Source organism: Bombyx mori, chromosome 15, assembly GCF_030269925.1.
Source record: "Bombyx mori chromosome 15, ASM3026992v2".
NCBI classification, from domain to species: Eukaryota; Metazoa; Arthropoda; class Insecta; order Lepidoptera; family Bombycidae; genus Bombyx; species Bombyx mori.
Genome location: NC_085121.1, coordinates 15,020,391 through 15,038,394, shown reverse-complemented (window position 1 = coordinate 15,038,394; position 18,004 = coordinate 15,020,391). Strand labels below are relative to the sequence as shown.

At 37.0% G+C, this 18,004-nt stretch overlaps 2 protein-coding genes across 6 annotated transcripts in view; one reads left to right on the top strand and one right to left on the bottom strand.

Moving 5' to 3' along the window:
- The window catches only part of LOC101736083 (aspartate aminotransferase, cytoplasmic), a 28,057-nt gene extending 23,342 nt beyond the window's left edge, over window positions 1–4,715 (top strand). For 2 of the 3 annotated variants that reach the window (XM_004922983.5, XM_004922982.3), the window contains 4 exons: window positions 92–257; window positions 2,405–2,476; window positions 3,200–3,415; window positions 4,580–4,715. In XM_004922983.5, the coding sequence (XP_004923040.1) occupies window positions 92–257; window positions 2,405–2,476; window positions 3,200–3,415; window positions 4,580–4,601 (476 nt within the window). In that variant the 3' untranslated portion in view covers window positions 4,602–4,715. Of the gene's footprint in view, window positions 1–91; window positions 258–2,404; window positions 2,477–3,199; window positions 4,403–4,579 lie in introns of those variants that run through there. The other variant, XM_062672777.1, reaches the window with a different exon arrangement.
- A 4,605-nt stretch (window positions 4,716–9,320) lies between these two features.
- LOC101735859 (periodic tryptophan protein 1 homolog) overlaps window positions 9,321–18,004 on the bottom strand; it is a 13,697-nt gene continuing 5,013 nt past the window's right edge. For 2 of the 3 annotated variants that reach the window (XM_062672776.1, XM_012697379.4), the window contains exons 2-14: window positions 17,154–17,303; window positions 17,011–17,069; window positions 16,303–16,418; window positions 15,286–15,362; window positions 14,607–14,712; window positions 14,076–14,183; window positions 13,191–13,365; window positions 12,403–12,499; window positions 11,658–11,828; window positions 10,715–10,805; window positions 10,551–10,632; window positions 9,793–9,944; window positions 9,321–9,452 (exon numbers count right to left, since the gene is read on the bottom strand). In XM_062672776.1, coding sequence (XP_062528760.1) covers window positions 9,379–9,452; window positions 9,793–9,944; window positions 10,551–10,632; window positions 10,715–10,805; window positions 11,658–11,828; window positions 12,403–12,499; window positions 13,191–13,365; window positions 14,076–14,183; window positions 14,607–14,712; window positions 15,286–15,362; window positions 16,303–16,418; window positions 17,011–17,069; window positions 17,154–17,240 — 1,395 coding nt within the window. In that variant the 5' untranslated portion in view covers window positions 17,241–17,303 and the 3' untranslated portion in view covers window positions 9,321–9,378. Of the gene's footprint in view, window positions 9,453–9,792; window positions 9,945–10,550; window positions 10,633–10,714; window positions 10,806–11,657; window positions 11,829–12,402; window positions 12,500–13,190; window positions 13,366–14,075; window positions 14,184–14,606; window positions 14,713–15,285; window positions 15,363–16,302; window positions 16,419–17,010; window positions 17,070–17,153; window positions 17,304–17,378; window positions 17,547–18,004 lie in introns of those variants that run through there. The other variant, XM_004922981.5, reaches the window with a different exon arrangement.

Genomic DNA, 18,004 nt, shown 5'->3' with positions numbered 1-18,004 from the left:
GCCAGCGACATTCACCTTATGATGTTATAGTTTCGGTAAACAATTACCAGTCTAACTAGTTTTAAAACAGTATGAATAATATTTTCGTTAGATGAACGCGTTGGCAACCTAGCGGTGGTATTGAACGAGTCTGCGCACGTTGCTCGCATAAAGTCCCAGATGACGTGGATCGTGCGAGGGATGTACTCCAACCCGCCAGCGCACGGGGCCCACGTCGTGGCCGCCGTGCTCACTAACAAGCAGCTCTTCGACGAGTGGTCAGTACTACAGAGATCTAACACTACAATCCTACTGTGGCGGTAGCCATCAAAGAACAAAAGATACTGGACAGATGCCTGAATCTCGCTTACGACAACTTCAAGATAAACTTGCATATCGACGCTTGAAAGGCAAACGTGACTAAGCGACAATGCGTGAACTTTACACTAGACTAATTTAAAGTTGAAATTAATTTAAAATATACATGAGAAATACCTGAAAAAAAAATCTATTTAACAAATCTAGCTGTAGGATTGAAATGATTTTAATAGACCTAGAAATATATTTTTTTTGCGCATCGAATATGTTTATTGCCTATCATTTATGTACAAAGCAGTTATTGTCGCTTAGTCACGTTTGCCTTTCAAGCGTCGATATATACAAGTTCCGAACAACGACATTCGGACCGTCCACCGAACAATTACACTCACTCGTTCGGTGGAAGATCTTCCCTTTCCCTCTCCAAATATTATAAACGCGAAATATTGTAAGAATGTATGTATGTAATAAGGATGGATTTTGATGAAACTTTACAATAATATGGCTTATACATCAGAATAACATAATTACCTAATCTATAATTTATAATGTGAAATGTGCTCTGAGGAATTGTTCGAGATGATACCGGCATCGCGTTTTTACCATCGCACCGCCCGCCACCGGAGTAGAGTTCATCCATACTACCTGGAGCCACTGCGGTCATCCACAGTGCGTTTCCAGAGATCTTTTTTGCCACGTACCATCCGGCTATGGAATGAGCTCCCCTCCACGGTGTTTCCCGAGCGCTATGACATGTCCTTCTTCAAACGAGGCTTGTGGAGAGTATTAAGCGGTAGGCAGCGGCTTGGCTCTGCCCCTGGCATTGCTGAAGTCCATGGGCGACGGTAACCACTCACCATCAGGTGGGCCGTATGCTCGTCTGCCTACAAGGGCAATAAAAAAATATATATATATAGTGTGAATTATCCAAAAAATGATAAGTGTCAAGTAACTAAGAAAAAAATGGGCCGTCTCATTTTCATAATCAATAATAAATTACAGTTCCCGAAGCGAAGCGAGGGCGGGTCGCTAGTAATAAAATACATATTTTTTTTCCATCTCAAAAGCACGTCAATACTTTTGCTCAACATATCTTTCACTTCGGTACTTGTGTGATTTTTCTAGCCTCAACCTCTGGACTACATACGTTTACATTCATTATAAAAAAATAATTTATTAAATATTAAAAATAGTTCGGCTTTCCAACAACAGTCCAAGATTTAACAATAGTCCAGCAATAAAACAATAATCCATCGTTCAAATAATGACAGTCCAACATTTAAACATCAACAGTTCATCGTTCAAACAACAACTGTCTAGCATTTAAACAATAACAGCCCGTCGTTCAAATAACAATAGTCCAGCATTTAAATAACAACAGTTCGTCGTTCAAATAACAGTCCAGCATTCATTTACGGATGTGAATACCGCCATGCCAGTAATAAAATTATTGTATAGTCATCGGTACTTGAAACTCGTTTTTTTTTTTAAGTTAATCAGATATCTTGATTTGATTTATAAACATATAGCGGCCCGCACCGGCTCCGCTCGGGTCTTTAACAAAAATTTCAACAATATTTGACGTTGTTTTATTTTTTAAAATAAAAGAATACTTATTGCGGCATACCTATAATAGTTAGACATATGCTGTCGCGACCCTTTTTATACATAATAATGTGTTCTACAAAGTCGTAGTACATTATTTTATTCTATCATCAATAGTTTTCGCAGGGCACGAGATGTAAAGAATATTTTAAGTAATTTTTTTACACCTTGGGTTACATTATTGGATTTTTAGTAAGTATACCTAATTTTTTCCAAAAAGATTATAGCCTATGTCACTCGGGAATAGTGTAGCTTCCAAACAGTGAAAGAATTTTTCAAATCGGTTCAGTAGTTTCGGAGCCTATTCTATACAAACAAACAAATCTTTCCTCTTTATAATATTATAAATATAAATATAATTAAATAAATATAAACATAAACTTAAAAAAAAATCCATTAGAGAGATGTGCTAAATAATTAGCGCTAATGGTCGCTAATGTATGCATACTTGAGAACAATTATCTAATGCAACTGAACCTCTAATGTTTTTGTTTAATTACAGGAGGGACCACATCAAACTCATGTCTACGAGGGTCATGCAGATGAGAGAAGCTCTGAGGTCTGAGCTCGTGAAGTAAGTCAATCAAACTTATCCGTTTTTCTTGGAAGATATGATAAAAAAAGAATATAGCAACATTTTGACATTTCTTTTTTTTTTTAAATGATCATTAACTTTAGCCAGACTTACAGCATTCGTAAATCGATAATACGCTGTTGCCCATCTCGATACACGGGGCCTAAGTCACAATTGTGTAGTATATTGGCTACCTTGCCCTTCAAACCGGAACGCATTACTGCTTCACGGCAGTAATAGGCGGGGCGGTGGTACCTACCCGCGCGGACTCACAAGGCCACCTAAAGTTAACATTAAAAGTTTAACGTTCACAAATGACTTAACGGCTTCAATGACTGCGACTGGTGGAGGAGACAAAATTAGTTTTCTTAAGCTTTTATCGCAGTCTTTGAGCGCGGCGACCGAATCAAGAAATTCCGTAACGAAAATAAAACCTAACACCCCCACTCCGCCTACCATGTAGCTCGCGTTCAACACATCCGCACGTTGCGCTTGTGTAGTGTTTGTGAATAAGCGCGCGGCGTGACGTCGCACTGCATGCGCATCATGAAGTCTGCCAGTCTCTCTCGCGCGCAGTTTAGCTTATGAGTGTAAATGGGACACCACACGTGTTTTTTTAATTGTTTGATAGCGTGTTTCTTTTATTTTTATGACAAATTAAATAGGCACAAAACCACGGGTCACGTCTAGTTTGGTAATTACATAAATGATATCGATTCCCAGACTGGGAACTCCCGGCAACTGGGACCACATAGTGAAGCAGATTGGGCTATTCTCGTACACGGGTCTGAACCAGCGCCAGTGCGAGTACTTGATACAGGAGTACCACATCTATCTGCTGAAGTCCGGTCGCATCAACATCTGCGGGCTGAACCCGGGAAACGTGCAGTACGTGGCTAAAGCCATCAACGACGCGGTCACCAAGTTCCCTGACGATCAGTAAATGTTTTTTTTTTTTTTTGGTAGCTCACTGATATATATTTGTAAAACCTGATGTCATATATATGTATATATAACATATATTGAGGCATGAAAGGTTATTTACTTTAACCGACATTTCGCTTGATACTAATCTCATACTCCAAGAATGGAGCAAACAAAAAAAAACATCTTCAGCTAGTTTCTACTAGTTTTTTTTTGTTATGATATTTATTTAAAATTTTAAACTTTAAATGGCCCTAAGTAATGTTGCAAAAATGTCCCTTAAACTCAAATAGCCTATCACTCTTCAATATATTATAATGACTATTAAAGATAAAATTGGATTTTCGTATTAGATAATATCACGGTATAGAATATATTTTAGAGATCACAAATTAGATGCTGTTTAGGAAAAAATATATGACAATCAAATCAAGATGTCTAAAAGCAAGACGTCGAAGCTATCAGAGAACTTTTTTTTTTTAGTTTAAGGCCTGGTATATAGTCCTTTAGGCCAAGAGAACTATATAAATGACGTCAGGGGTTGCCAACAAATACGACACGCATATAATGAAACGAACCAAATTATTTATTTTTAATAAGTAGCAGCTTACATTTTGTAGATCGCATTTATAATATTTTTAGTAAAAATATATCGTTAAAAACGTATATATTTATTTTTGTAAGCAACTAAATCTCATATGACATGACTGCATGCATAATTATTTATATTTTTTAAAATTTTATGCATTACAGAAGCAATGTATCGATAGTTCAATTAATATTTTTGTACATAATTATTAAAAATATTCTGGCTGTGAAGTATAAAATTAAAAAGTTACAATTTGTATTCAAAGAAATTTTCAGTTTTATCGAATAAAATATTGTTAATTCTGAACTAAAAAAGTCTTTTATCAAGCTAATAAGATTATCTTTTGTTACACTTTTGTGTAGAGATCAAGCTCAAGAACAATATTTATTTCTAACGAAGACCAATGTAATATTTTCATATATAATTATTTATAATTTTTCTAATGAAAAATGCTTTTAGATGATGTTAAAAAATAAAATGGGCTCTTTATTTTTTCAACAAAAAAAATTTAGTATCTAGTTGATTCAATACTAATAACATTTTGTTAAATAAACGGAATTTAAAAAAAAGGTTATTTTTGTTTTTTTCAGCGACAATCGAGCGAAGTTATGATAGCTTGATCGGCAGCGGTGTGTCCGGTATGTGATGGTATTAATGGTGATGGGAAACATTAAAATTGTTCGTTTTGTAAATACACTTTGTTACAATACACCAATAATATCACCACATGCATTGTATTTTTTTCTCCTTTTGTTAATTTAATAGATGGCTAGAAGACAGTCGTGTTGGTTGAAAACCGGGCGGCTTATGTTTATTGTACTGATATGGTCCGTCAGCTGTTTGGTTACAACCCAACACGTGGATCTCTGAACAAGGCAACGTCGTGTTTGAAACAAATATTGCGGTCGAGGTAGACTCGTCGTTCATAGAAATACAAAACTATGCCTATACTAAGAAATCAGGAAATACATAGATCCAATGATATTTTATATGTAAAAAGAAGCAGATATGTTTCAAGCGCACGTCAAGTGAAGACTCGAAAACAGGCCAATTGGGACGTTTCGTCTTTAGTCGCGTCTAAACAAATGCAATAATAATATTACAAGTGCAATCGTTCCAATTATAGCTATATTTTTTACTCACGCGCTTATCCCATATTTGTACTTTTCGTTAATGCTACTTGTCAACATGTGTGTGCACTATATCGGTAGGTATGTAGATATATATGGCGCGATCAGATTTGAAGAGTCAGTTACTATGAAGATAACATATCTGTTGTATAAAAAATCATTGCATAGATCTTAAAAAAAATCATATTATAATAATAATAATAATAATAATAATAACTCTTTATTTATATAACACCTTAATATGTACACAGTAAAGTAATAAAACAAAAGTCGGTATATAAATCGGCGGCCTTATCGCTGAAAGCGATCTCTTCCAGGCAACCTTGCAGGGAGAGGAATAAGTTAACTGGACGGTGCTATATCTTAATAAACTTACATAAAAATATATACTTAAATACACATGTGAAAAATAAATACCATATAAGATAAACTTACATACGATTAAATACAAATAAATACTAAAAATATACAAGATAAAATACAAAAGAAGTAGGAACTTATACAGTTATATCATAGAAGCAAAGTAGTGCGATTTCAATCTGGACTTGAAAATTTCCGGCGAGGAAGATAGTTTAACGCTTAAGGGTAACGCATTCCATAAACGGACAGCCTCAACCGCAAAGGAATGGTCATAAAATGACGTCCCGTGAGCCGGAAACTTCAGCATTAAATTCTCCGATGACCTGAGTGAATGAGAGCTTGCAGTATGTAGGAAATCAAAACGTTCCTGAAGGTAGCGCGGGGACGAGGAATTAAACAGGACACTGTAAAGAAGAGACAATATATGAACATTCCGGCGATAACGAATAGGAAGCCACTTGAGCTTAACTCGATACTCAGAGACGTGGTCATATTTGCGTAAACCAAATATAAACCTTATGATAAAATTTTGAAGCCGCTCAAGTTTGTTTAGCTGGGCCTCGGTTAGATCAAGATAGCTGGCGTCGGCATAATCAATAATGGGGAGTAACAGAGACTGTGCAAGTGCAATTTTAGTAGATGTTGGAAGAAAATTACGCAACCTACGTAAGGAACCTGCAGAGGAAAATAGTTTGCGACTGACTGACACCAGTTGTGGTCCCCATGACAAACTGCGGTCAATGATAACACCAAGATTTTTAACGGTGTCACTAAACGGGATGTTTATCCCGTCAAGAGACAATTGGGGAAGATGTGTCCACTCTATCTTACTGCATGTCCTTTGGCTGCCAACAATTATACACTGCGTTTTTGTTGGATTCAGTTTAAGGCCGTACGCGTTACTCCACTCAGATAAGACGCGTAAGTCGCTATTCATAGTTCGAATAGCATCATGTAACTGAGGAAGTGGAGCTTGACAATACAGCTGAAGATCGTCTGCATAAAGGTGGTAGGACGAAGTGAGATTACAAGATATTGAATTAATGAAAAGAGAAAACAAAAGAGGAGATAAAACGCCACCCTGAGGCACTCCGGCAGATGTATTGCACCAAGATGAAATCGATTCACCAAGGCGAACACACTGTCGGCGTCCGTACAGGTAATTACGAAACCATTCAATCACAGTTGGAGATATGTTGAAGGAGCGAAGAACGGCAAGTAGTATGTCAAAATCAACCGTATTGAATGCATTGCTGAAGTCCAGCAGTGTCAACACAGTTAACTGACCGTTTTCCATACCCAGACGTATGTCGTCGGTGATTTTTACCAGAGCAGTGACTGTACTATGGCCAGGACGAAAACCGGACTGAAAGGGGTTCAGGAGATCATGACTATTAAGGAACGAACTCAACTGGTTATGGATAAGGCGTTCGAGGACTTTAGATAGGAAAGGAAGAATGGATATAGGTCGATAGTCGGAAAAGGATTTAGGGTTAGGTTTTTTTGGCAGAGGTATTATCTGTGCTTCTTTCCAAACAGAAGGAAACACACAGTTGGAAATTGAAAAATTAAGGATGTGGCAAAGAATAGGAAGCAGGATATCAACTAATGGGATGACCATATTACGACTTATACTATCTGTTCCGATAGCATTGGACGCTATAGAAAGGATACTCCTTCGAACATCACAAGCTGTGAATTGACGAAATTTAAAAGAAGAATGGTCAGGAGCGGTAATGTTAGAAAGAGAATTAATGGTAGATGACTTAACAACGTCATCTAATAAAGACGAAGAAGTAAAGAAAATGTTCATCTGATCAATGTTAATGTTTGTAGAATTACACTCTTGACGAGATTTACCAACTCCTAATGACCTTAGAAATTTCCAGACTTTTGCTGGATCCTCAACTTTAACGGAATCATGAATGTGACGTCTTTGAGCGTCTCTACACACCATATTGCAACGATTTCTGATCTTAACATAACGTGTTCGGTTAAACTCGGTTGGGCGCAACTTATACTTAGTCTTAGCCGCAGACTTCCTCCTCTTCAGATCTCTAATATGGTCAGTGATCCAAGGCGCCGGCTGATGTTTAATTTTTATCGCCCTTAAGGGAGCATGGATGTCATATAAACGGATCATTCGTGAATTAAATATTGCCACTTGGTCATCGATTGAGCTAGCCGCCATCACAGGCTCCCAATCTACAGTTTTGGCATCCGCAAAAAATGCATCCATGTCCATTCTACCAAAATTGCGTTGCAGAATAACGGTAGGTTTACGTTTAGGAGGCCGAATTTTGTAGGATAAGAAAATCAGATGATGATAGGAAAAAGAGTCAGCTGAGCACTGTCCGTGCCTGGCAACATGCTCTAGGGAAGAAACTAAGATGAGATCAAGCAGGGATGGGGAAGAATTTGGAAAATGGTGGGTAGCGCTAAGTGGGAGAATGTGCATGTTGCTCGACGTGACAATGCTTTCTAAGGAAGAAGAACGATGATCACGTTTAAGAAGGCAGGTATTGAAGTCACCCATAATTATGGTGTGCTCATAGCAAGGAAGTAGGTCTTCCAAGACCTTTTCAAAAGAAGAAAAATAATTAATGTGAAGAGATGGGCTATAAAAGACTCCAAGTAAGATTTTAGCATGTGTTAGACCGACTTCAATGAACAAGTGCTCGCTGACATTCGGCAAGGGTGATTGGTCGGAGGCGCTAACGATAGTATATGGTATATGGGAGCGTAGGTATATGGCAACACCACCGCCGCCTTTGCCGATTCTATCATTGCGAATTAGGTTGAAGCCGGGTAAAGAATACGAGATAGAAGGAAGAGACGGTTTAAGCCAAGACTCGGAGACTAATACAGCATGGATGTTTTTTATATCAAAAGATACCAGCATATCAGAGAAATGAGCCGGAATGCTCTGCGCATTTATGTGAACTACATTCAGATTCCTAGGCACATCGGAGAAATTAGAGTCCAACGTTTCTGCGAGGGAAGGGATACTCAAGAAGCTATCTTCACTTCCGCTTTCATTGTAACCTATATATTAATATATAGGTTACAATGAAAGTCGAAACCCTGCTAGATGGAGCGACGACCTGCGCAAGGCAGCTAGCTGGCAGTAACTGGATGCGTAGAACCGAAGATCGGTTCAGTGACGAGCTTTGGGGGAGGCCCATGTTCAGCAGTGGACTGCCGCAGGCTGATGATGATGATGATGAATGAGTCGTCTTGGCCTAAAGTATAAGACTTTCGGTGCATTCGTATCTAGCGATGCACCGGTGTTCGAATCCCGCAGGCGGGTACCAATTTTTCTAATGAAATACGCACTTCACAAATATTCACGATTGACTTCCACAGTGAAGGAATAACATCGTGCAATAAAAATCAAACCCGTAAAATTATAATTTGCGTAAATACTGGTGGTAGGATCTCTTGTGAGTTCGCATGGGTAGGTACCACCACCCCGCCCATTTCCGCCGTGAAGTAATAATGCGTTTCGGTTTGAAGGGGTGGGATAGCCGTTGTACTGTAAAAGCTGAGATCTGAAAACTCATGTCTCAAGGTGGGTGGCGGAATTTACGTTGTAGATGGGCTCCGGTAAAAAAAAATATCTATTTGATAATTTATCCATTTAAATTTCACGAAAGTTGTGATAGGTGATGAATATTATAATTTTAATCTTAGATACCATTATATGATAGACCGGCCCTGTCCCACCTTTCAAACCAAAATGCACAGCAGACACATATAGGATCAGTAGGTACCTTGCAGGCTTAAATGCCTTAAAACTTATTTTTTTAAATATTATATAAATATTAAAACAAAACTAGGCTTGTTTTTACTTTCATAAATATATATTTATTACTTAGATTGTAAAAATATAGTTTAAGCTAAGTTTCCATACTGGCACTACTCTCTTCTGTTCTCGCTGACACAAGCGGCCGTGACCCAAAACGGTTTAAAACTGCAAAAAAAAAAGGAAATTATTCATGTCATTTGTCATTACCAAGTCCTATGAGGGTCGAATTCAAAGTTTGAAGTTTTCGTGACTACAAAGATAAGGCCGGTGTCTAACTCTCGTTCACAAATAACTTCCGTAATAAAAAATAAAAAAAAACAATATCAACTCCGAAAATAATTAAGAATATAATAATCTAATTTCCGTGAAAGAATTAAATTTTTAATTTCATTGATTCTAATGAGCACCCGTGATACGATACGAACCGCGTTTGACATTACGTTTCAGCAAAATTTCGTATAGGTCAATGACCCCCGGCGCTGAACAAAACAGTATAACAACTCACAGTCATCGCTAAGGGAGAGATCGACCATCTCCAGATAGTTTTCCTTGTTGTCTCCGCCCACCGCCACGCTGTAAGGCGCGTCGGGACACAGCGCGGCGCAAAGGGCCTGACCCACACGGACGGCGCGGCCGCTGGCTGTCACCGCCCCGGACCTGTCAATGTCAAAATTGTCAAATATAGCCTCAAGCACCGTTCTCGTCGGGCCCGTGACTTTCGAAGAAGGGTTCGACGAGCAAATTAACCCTCAAACACAGCCCACTGAGTTTCTCTTCGGATCTTCTCAGTGGGTCGCGCTTCCAGTCCGGTAGTAAATTCAGCAAAGCACTACTCTTGCTTGGGTTAGTGTTAGCAACGTCCTCAGGTTAGAACCCCATGAGCTCACCTACTCGTTCGGTGAATCTAGTAGGACCCCTCGAGGTCACTAGAATCGGTAGGAAAAAAATTAGTAAAATATATATTTTAATCGATCAAAATAATCTGGCTATAATACTCTCTTCCAGGTTTCTTGAATTTGAGAAAATCAGATCTTGTAAACAACGTGAACAGTTATTCTATTTAAAAATAGAGTCGTTCTTTTACGTTCTTGTTCATAATAAAACACTTATCGCAGATGTATATATCAAACGTGGGTGGTGCGTTACTGATGTGTACGAGCTTCGGTAACTACTTAAGATGAGGTGGCCTGTGAGCTTGTCCACCCTTCTAAGCTATAAAAATATATCAGTTATTTTAACTCAGCTGTCTGTACATTAACATACCTTGTAATATCCCAGGTCTTCATGAAACCATCTGTGCTGACTGTGATCATCAAACCAGGCACTTTATTGCTCAGTATTAAACCTAAAAAATAATATCGTCTTAAAGCATGCTTACTAAATACATGGTATTTTGAAATCAATGGTTTTAAACATTATTTGTATACCTGTGACTTCTTTTTCATGAGCTTGTACGGTCCAGAGCGGTTCATCTTGTCTGCAATCAACATAGGCTACTTTTCCTTCATTGTTGCTCATCTGAAAATTTCATTGCTCATTTTATTTACTGTTCTTATGGGGCTTTTTATTCACAGAAAGTTCAAGTTTAAATCCAGAAAACTGATATTTAGAACTCATGTCTCTGTGGGTGGCGGCGTTTACGTTGGTGATGTCGATAAGCTTCGATAACCACTTAACACAAGGTGGGCTGTGAGTCACTTTGTCTCATTCTGATCTTTAAATTGAATCGTTCGGTTATTCCTTACGATACGATTTCTAGTAAAATATCCGTCATTCATTTGTTTGCTCACTGCAAAAGTATTCCAAAGACACAGCCCACTGAGTTTCTCGCTGGATCTTCTCAGTGGGTCGTGTTTCTGATCCGGTGGTAGTCTGTGAAGCACTGCCTTGCTAGGGCCAGTGTTAGCGACACCTCTGGTTTGAGCCCCGAGAGCTCCCCTACATGCTAGGGTAACCCTGACATAGCCTTTCAAGGCAGAAAAAAAAGGCTTTTTTTTTATTGCTTAGATGGGTGGACGAGCTCACAGCCCACCTGGTGTTAATTGGTTACTGGAGTCCATAAACATCTACAACGTAAATGCATTACCCACCTTGATATATAAGTTCTAAGGTCTCAGTATAGTTACAACGGCTGCTCCACCCTTCAAGCCGAAACGAATTACGGCTTCACGGCAGAAATAGGCGGGGTGGTGGTACCTACCCGTGCGGACTCATAAGAGGTCCTACCACCAGTTCGGATGAAAACAGCTGTCTTGTCCGAGTGTTGGTTTAACACTCCTCTATTATTATATATTACATGACTTATATGTACTACACTACAAGATGATTATCAATGCCAATAGTTTAGAGTATTGTTATAAGAGTACTCACAGCAAAGCAGAAGGGGTTGAGCTGGTCCCAGGCGACTCGCTCTATCTCCGGCGGCAGGTGCCAGGCGCGGTGCGCGGCGGGCGTGCGGCAGTCCGCCACGCGCACGCCGCCGTCGCACGCGCCCGCCGCCAGCGTCTGCGCCTCCAGCGGGTGGAAGCTGACACTCTGGACCTGCAATACGTTAGTCGAGCTTCGTTAAGTGCTCACCGAAACTCACAAAGAGCAAGTTTTATGATTTATGAATTAAATGTTTTAATAATTTTGCTAATTTTAATTTTAATTTTACTAACATAATTATAAGTATTACTCTACTAACAACATATGGACTTATGATGGTCTGAATTAAATGATTTTTATTTTTTTTATATATTAATGGCACATCGACGCAAGAAACCTTAGTCTCAACTGTGTAAACATTCCTGTGTTGATAAAATACAGGCTTGTAAATGAACATTCGCGTTTATTCTAATTTTATTGTAATTTAATTACAATTTGCCATGCACGGAGCTAAAAAGCTGGACCGGAAGAGAGGGTTGCCATGAGCTAATCTTAAAATGAGCAATTAAGTTACAACTTAAGTGTTACCATTACAAAATTACAATTCTAATGCTCATATTTTGATTGAACAGTTCCAATGCTACAAAGTAGGAGTTCCGTACTTACAGACAAAAACAGACACCTACGCAAACGTTAGTACAAAAAGGGTTATACAAGATTTCAATGGAAAATGGTTAATAAAAAATACCTTATCAGCAAAATAGTCCAGTTTAGTGTGAGGAGTGCCCTGATCCATGTCCCAGAGTAGAACTGTGTTGTCAGCTGAACCACTCGCCAATACATGCCTGGAATAGACATATTAACTGTATAAAACAATATGGTGACTGATAATGAAATACTGGAAAAACCTTGATGGCTTACCCTAGCAATGTACTGAGGCATACTATTGTTTAAAATTTCATATCTAAAGTACAGTGTCTATAGACATTTAATCTACATCACGAGACTAGTTTTCGTAAGAATATTTTTTACTACCCTAGTCACTACAATAACATAAATTTACCGTTTAAAAAACCAATATTCTGATACAGTAAAAGCTCTTTATTCGCGGGGTACATGTTCTGGAAATATGCCGCGAATACAGAAATCCTGAAAATGGAAGGTAACGCGGTAATGGTTGCCGGAAACAATAGAGGACAACATCATTTAGGAATAGTTGTTATAGGTTTATTTTACTTTTTTATTATTCCATTTTACATTTTAAAAAGGATATTCGGTTGGATGCTTACATAGTGGAATTCTTTTTCTCAATGTGTATGTACCGATATACCAAATAGAATAAAGAAATCGGACATTTTTTTAATCCGCGAATAGTCAACAAGCAAATGAAGGAGCTTTCAATGTAATATATTGTGCTTTTGGACAATAAAGTAAGCAGATTCTTTCAATGTATGAACTCACTTTGTTATAATTTGTACAATTTTAGTTTTATAACATCGTAGAAATATTCTCAAATAGAAACTTAATGTGACTTACGTAAAATTCCTATTCCAAGAGAGATCCAGTACAGCTTCCTTGTGGCCTATGCGTTTTGTTTTCTTCTTTTTATTCGGTTTCTTTCCCAATTTAAATGCTGGTTCGAGGCAATTTTCAATATCCAGGTCCCAAACTTGAATCACCGGGTCCATACCACCGAGAGCGCACAGATTACCTGAGAATTATCTAAATCACTGAAAATCAGCTCTACATAATATAAAGCAATTCAACAAACTCTGCGAATAATACATTATTACATATGAGTCGACTATTATCAAAGCCGGCAATCTGACTTTTGGACAATGATTGGTAAATCAGAAAAACGAATTATTGACTTTGTATTCCATTGGCAGTCACAAAACTCTTCGGAACGACATCTTAGATAATTAACAGGTTAACTATTAACCTTTATTTAATGCAGGTTTTGAACCGTATTCTTTGAAGGAGACTATTATATTCAAATCAATCTGTATTGACATATCAATAAATTTTTTTTGTCCAAATGCACAGATTGCCACCTTTGATAATAGACGACTCATATAAGAATCTATCTATAATAATTATAATTGAAAATAAGATTTATTTTAAGTTCATTTTAATTAATAACTACAAGTAGTAAGTACTATAAAGTCTTCATTTCATTTTAAAATTGTTTATTGTAATTGTTTATTTTTTTATTGAGTGTCTTACACAGCCACGTGGGTACGGCTGACCCGAATACACCTTGTGAAGCAATATGCAATCAGATTGAGAGAGACAACTGTTGTATCAGCACAATTATAAAGTTCAATCTTGGCAGTCGCATTAACACAGTGTTGTCTGATTTTAATTATCTCCTTAATCGCGGGAATAAGTAGCGGGACAAACTAGTTGGAGAAAGCATACCAGGGTTTGGATCTGTTGGATCATGGCTGAGCCACTCGATGCACAGAGGGAACCACGGCAGTATTATATCATGATGCACGTAGAAAGAGCCTTCCTCCTTATTAAATACTGAAAACAGAAATTTCTAGTTATTATGGATTTTAATTTGTATTTTTATAATTTTTTTTCAGTTTTTTTTTTTTAAATCTATGGGAATGACTGGTAGAACTTAATACATGAGGGGTACTTGAGCAGGGAATCGATGCTGTAATCTGAGATGAGATGATATCATTCAAAAATAAGTGAGATTTCGATCTCACGTCTCACGCCTTGCATTTGCATGGTGATGTCTATGGGCCATACAAATCATACAGCAGTATAGTCCGACTTACCTCTAACATAGATATTAAGCAATTAGTTCTATTTTTAAAGTAGGAAGTAACTAAATAAATGAACTTTGTTTATTTGCTAGTTTGGATCACCTACATTTGCCATTAAAAATGTATAATGTAGAATATTACAAACAACAAGCTCATTAAAATTAGAACTTACTGTGAACTTCTAACACGCTGGCATCACTCTCTACGTGTCCCACAAGCAGCAAATTGTCCTCGGGCTTAATTATATCATCCTCCTCATCACTGTCTGGCCCTTCAGTCTGTATATTTTCCAATATAGAAGTTATTACTTCATTCTCAAAACATTTGAAATTAACAGTAACACAGCACCAAACTATAGAGTATTCTAAATGATCTAAGCAAACAGTCTGACGATAAGCGCTGTAGGTGTTATCGATAAGTCAGTGTGGGCTAAATCAATAGAATTAAAATAATATTTATAGTTTGTTACTAAATTGTAATATTTTATATGCAATATCTAAAATAGACAGATTTATGAAACAGATAGATTAGTAAATTATATAAACATAAGCAAGTAATAGAAAAATACATGTATGGGAACATTTGTAAAGTTTTGACATTTGATATATTTCACCAGAATGCCTATGAACAAGGAAAAACTCTTCAACAATAACAAAAGCTCCCAGCAGTTCCACCATCCGAAACTACCGTTGTTAACCCATTTGCTCATTTGCTTTCTAAGGCAACAAAAAAATAAATTCTAATAAGTCATTATGTTTGATTGAATATTGCTAATCATTACACCTATCTTATACTACTGTATCCCATATAGAAACTAATGTAATGGGTTGAGATTTTAATAGATAACTTACTCTTATTTGCACATTCTCACTTAAATCCCCCAGATTAGGTATTGTTGCTACTGTTCCTATACCAACTGGATTCAAATCTGAAAGGAAGTGTATTATATATATCCATATATCTGTGACAGATGGCTGCTCAAGAGCACAAGCCAAATTAAAGAACATATTACGGTAGGCAGCGGCTTGGCTCTGCCCCTGGCATTGCTGAAGTCCATGGGCGACGGTAACCACTCACCATCAGGTGGGCCGTATGCTCGTCTGCCTACAAGGGCAATAAAAAAAATAAAAAAACATATTCGTCAGGCTCTTTATGGAATAAACAATTATAAATAAGACTGAATTTAGAACCTCTTGTGAGTCCACGCGGATAGGTACCACCACTCTGCCTATTTCTGCAGTGAAGCAGTAATGCGTTTCGGTTTGAAGGGTAGCAGCCGCTGTAACTATACTTGAGACCTTACAACTTAAATCTGAAGGTGGGTGGCGCATTTACGCCGTAGATGTCTATGGGCTTTAGTAACCACATAACGCCAGATGGGCTGTAAGTTAGTCCGCCTATCTAAGCAATAAAAAAAAGACTAGCAACTGAAGAAACTGATTTTATTGAGTTGATGAGGGTGTGGTAATTATTTAAGGCTGATATTTTGCTTTGACGTGTCAATTTCTCAGTGAGCCTGGGTGGCATAGAATTCAGCAAATATAAAAGAAACACGACTATTACAAAATATAAAACCTAACATTGTTATTTGGGACATACCTGCAAATCTAACCGACAATATACTTTTAATCTATATTTTTGCCTTTAGGAATGTAATTGTAATGTAAAATTCAACTGTGAAATTGAAGTGTACATCCTGTGTTGTGTCCTAATGGGGGTACTTAATTCTCTCTTTCATAAAAAGGATTACTAACTGTGCAAAGCATCTAATATATATTATACACACATCACTGTGTGCTTTAACACACATGTGCTTTTTGTCAATTAACTTCACCAGTAGAAATATATTGTGCAAGTGTGAAACTCACTTAGGTCTTCATTATCATAGTTATCAAAGTTGAATTCATCATTCGGATTGGCTGGTATCTCTGGGGCTGAGCCTGTACCTTCATCATCAGTCTCGTCATCTCCTTGCTCTGCAATCCTAAGATTTTGGATAATTTTAGGTTAAAATTTATTTATTTCATCCTCAAAATTACATTAATAATTTATTATTACAAATTTTCATGAGATGTTTGTCAAAGACATTAAAACTGTATGAATCTCCAATAATAGAAGTCAACATTCAATAATTAAAAGCAATGTAATTATAAATATTGTTGATATGGTAACAATGGTACCGAAGCCAAATATGTATTTTAAACAGTCAAAACAAAATCTGAATATAATCTGAGGATTTCGTTATTTACATTTTGTGCATCCAAATATTTACCTATTTAAAAAGGTATCACAGTCTTACAGATGTGCAGGTTTTTTGTCTTTGTTTGTGGTAAAGTGTCTTGTGAGCTTGCACAGGAAGGTTGCACTACCCTGGCTATTGCTGCCGCCAACCAGTATTGCATTCCAGTTTGTAGGGTGGAATAACCGTTACACTACACAATTGAGACTTAAATCTCATGTTTCGAGGTGTTTCACATTCAGGTATCTACTGTAGCAGTAAGCATTTGACATAAAATGACTTGTGAGTAAGAATTACAACATGAATGAAACCCAACCTACCTTTCGTATGTACGTACCTCAGGTCATTAGCTGTCTGTCTGATTATGTTCTCTAGTTCCCCTTGGGTTAATTCAATCTAGAAAAAACAAAGCAGTAATTTATGGGGGTTTTTTTTTGTAAAAAGGATGTTTTATAAACGTTTTTCAAGTTTTTTTTTTACTTTTTCAGGAACTGCTTTCGCCACGCCTCTTTGCACAAAGTGCATGCACGATATAAGGCTAACATTAGGTGTATTTTCTTCCTCCATTGTACCTATGTCGTTGTATTATTTACTTTTTAAGTATAATTTATTAGCTTCATAGAAGTTTTTCTGGAAAATACACAACATTCACACTTGTTAAATTTTCAGATGTTCATTTTACATTAAACTACATGGTAACCATACTTTTTATTAAATTAAACAAATTTTGAAGTCAACAATTTCTCAAATAATATTTTACACGTTTTAGAATGCAATGCATCAATGCATAAATGTTTTTGTATCCAACACGTGCTTGATATATATCATAGATTAAACAAATCTATGTATTATCTATGTAAGTGCAAGTGTATTTATTATCTATGGCTCTTGCCAAGCGTATTTTTATAGGTACCGTAAAATGGGGCGATTAGGGATTGAGAGGCGAATCGGGAAAAAACCGGGAAAATCTTTCGACGCTCAATATTATTTTTATATTCGTTGCAAAATCTTCCATTTTTTGTAGTTTAATAGTAGAATGTTGAAAGTTCACAAAACAACTCTGAATATGCATGATAATAGCTGCTAACTTATAAAAAATTGCGTTTCAAATTAACTTTCTGTGGTGGTAATTATTTTAGTGCTAGAAACTTTGCTCTCTTTTATTTATTTGATAATAATAGAAGATGACTGTGATTTATAAACGTTATTTAGTATTTGAACCATCATATATATTAAAGGTAAGTCTCAGTTGTTATTGGTTTTAATGTATTTGATAAAATAAAAATACATGTAAAAATCTGTTGTTTTGGGGGATATTAGGGACGTCTTAG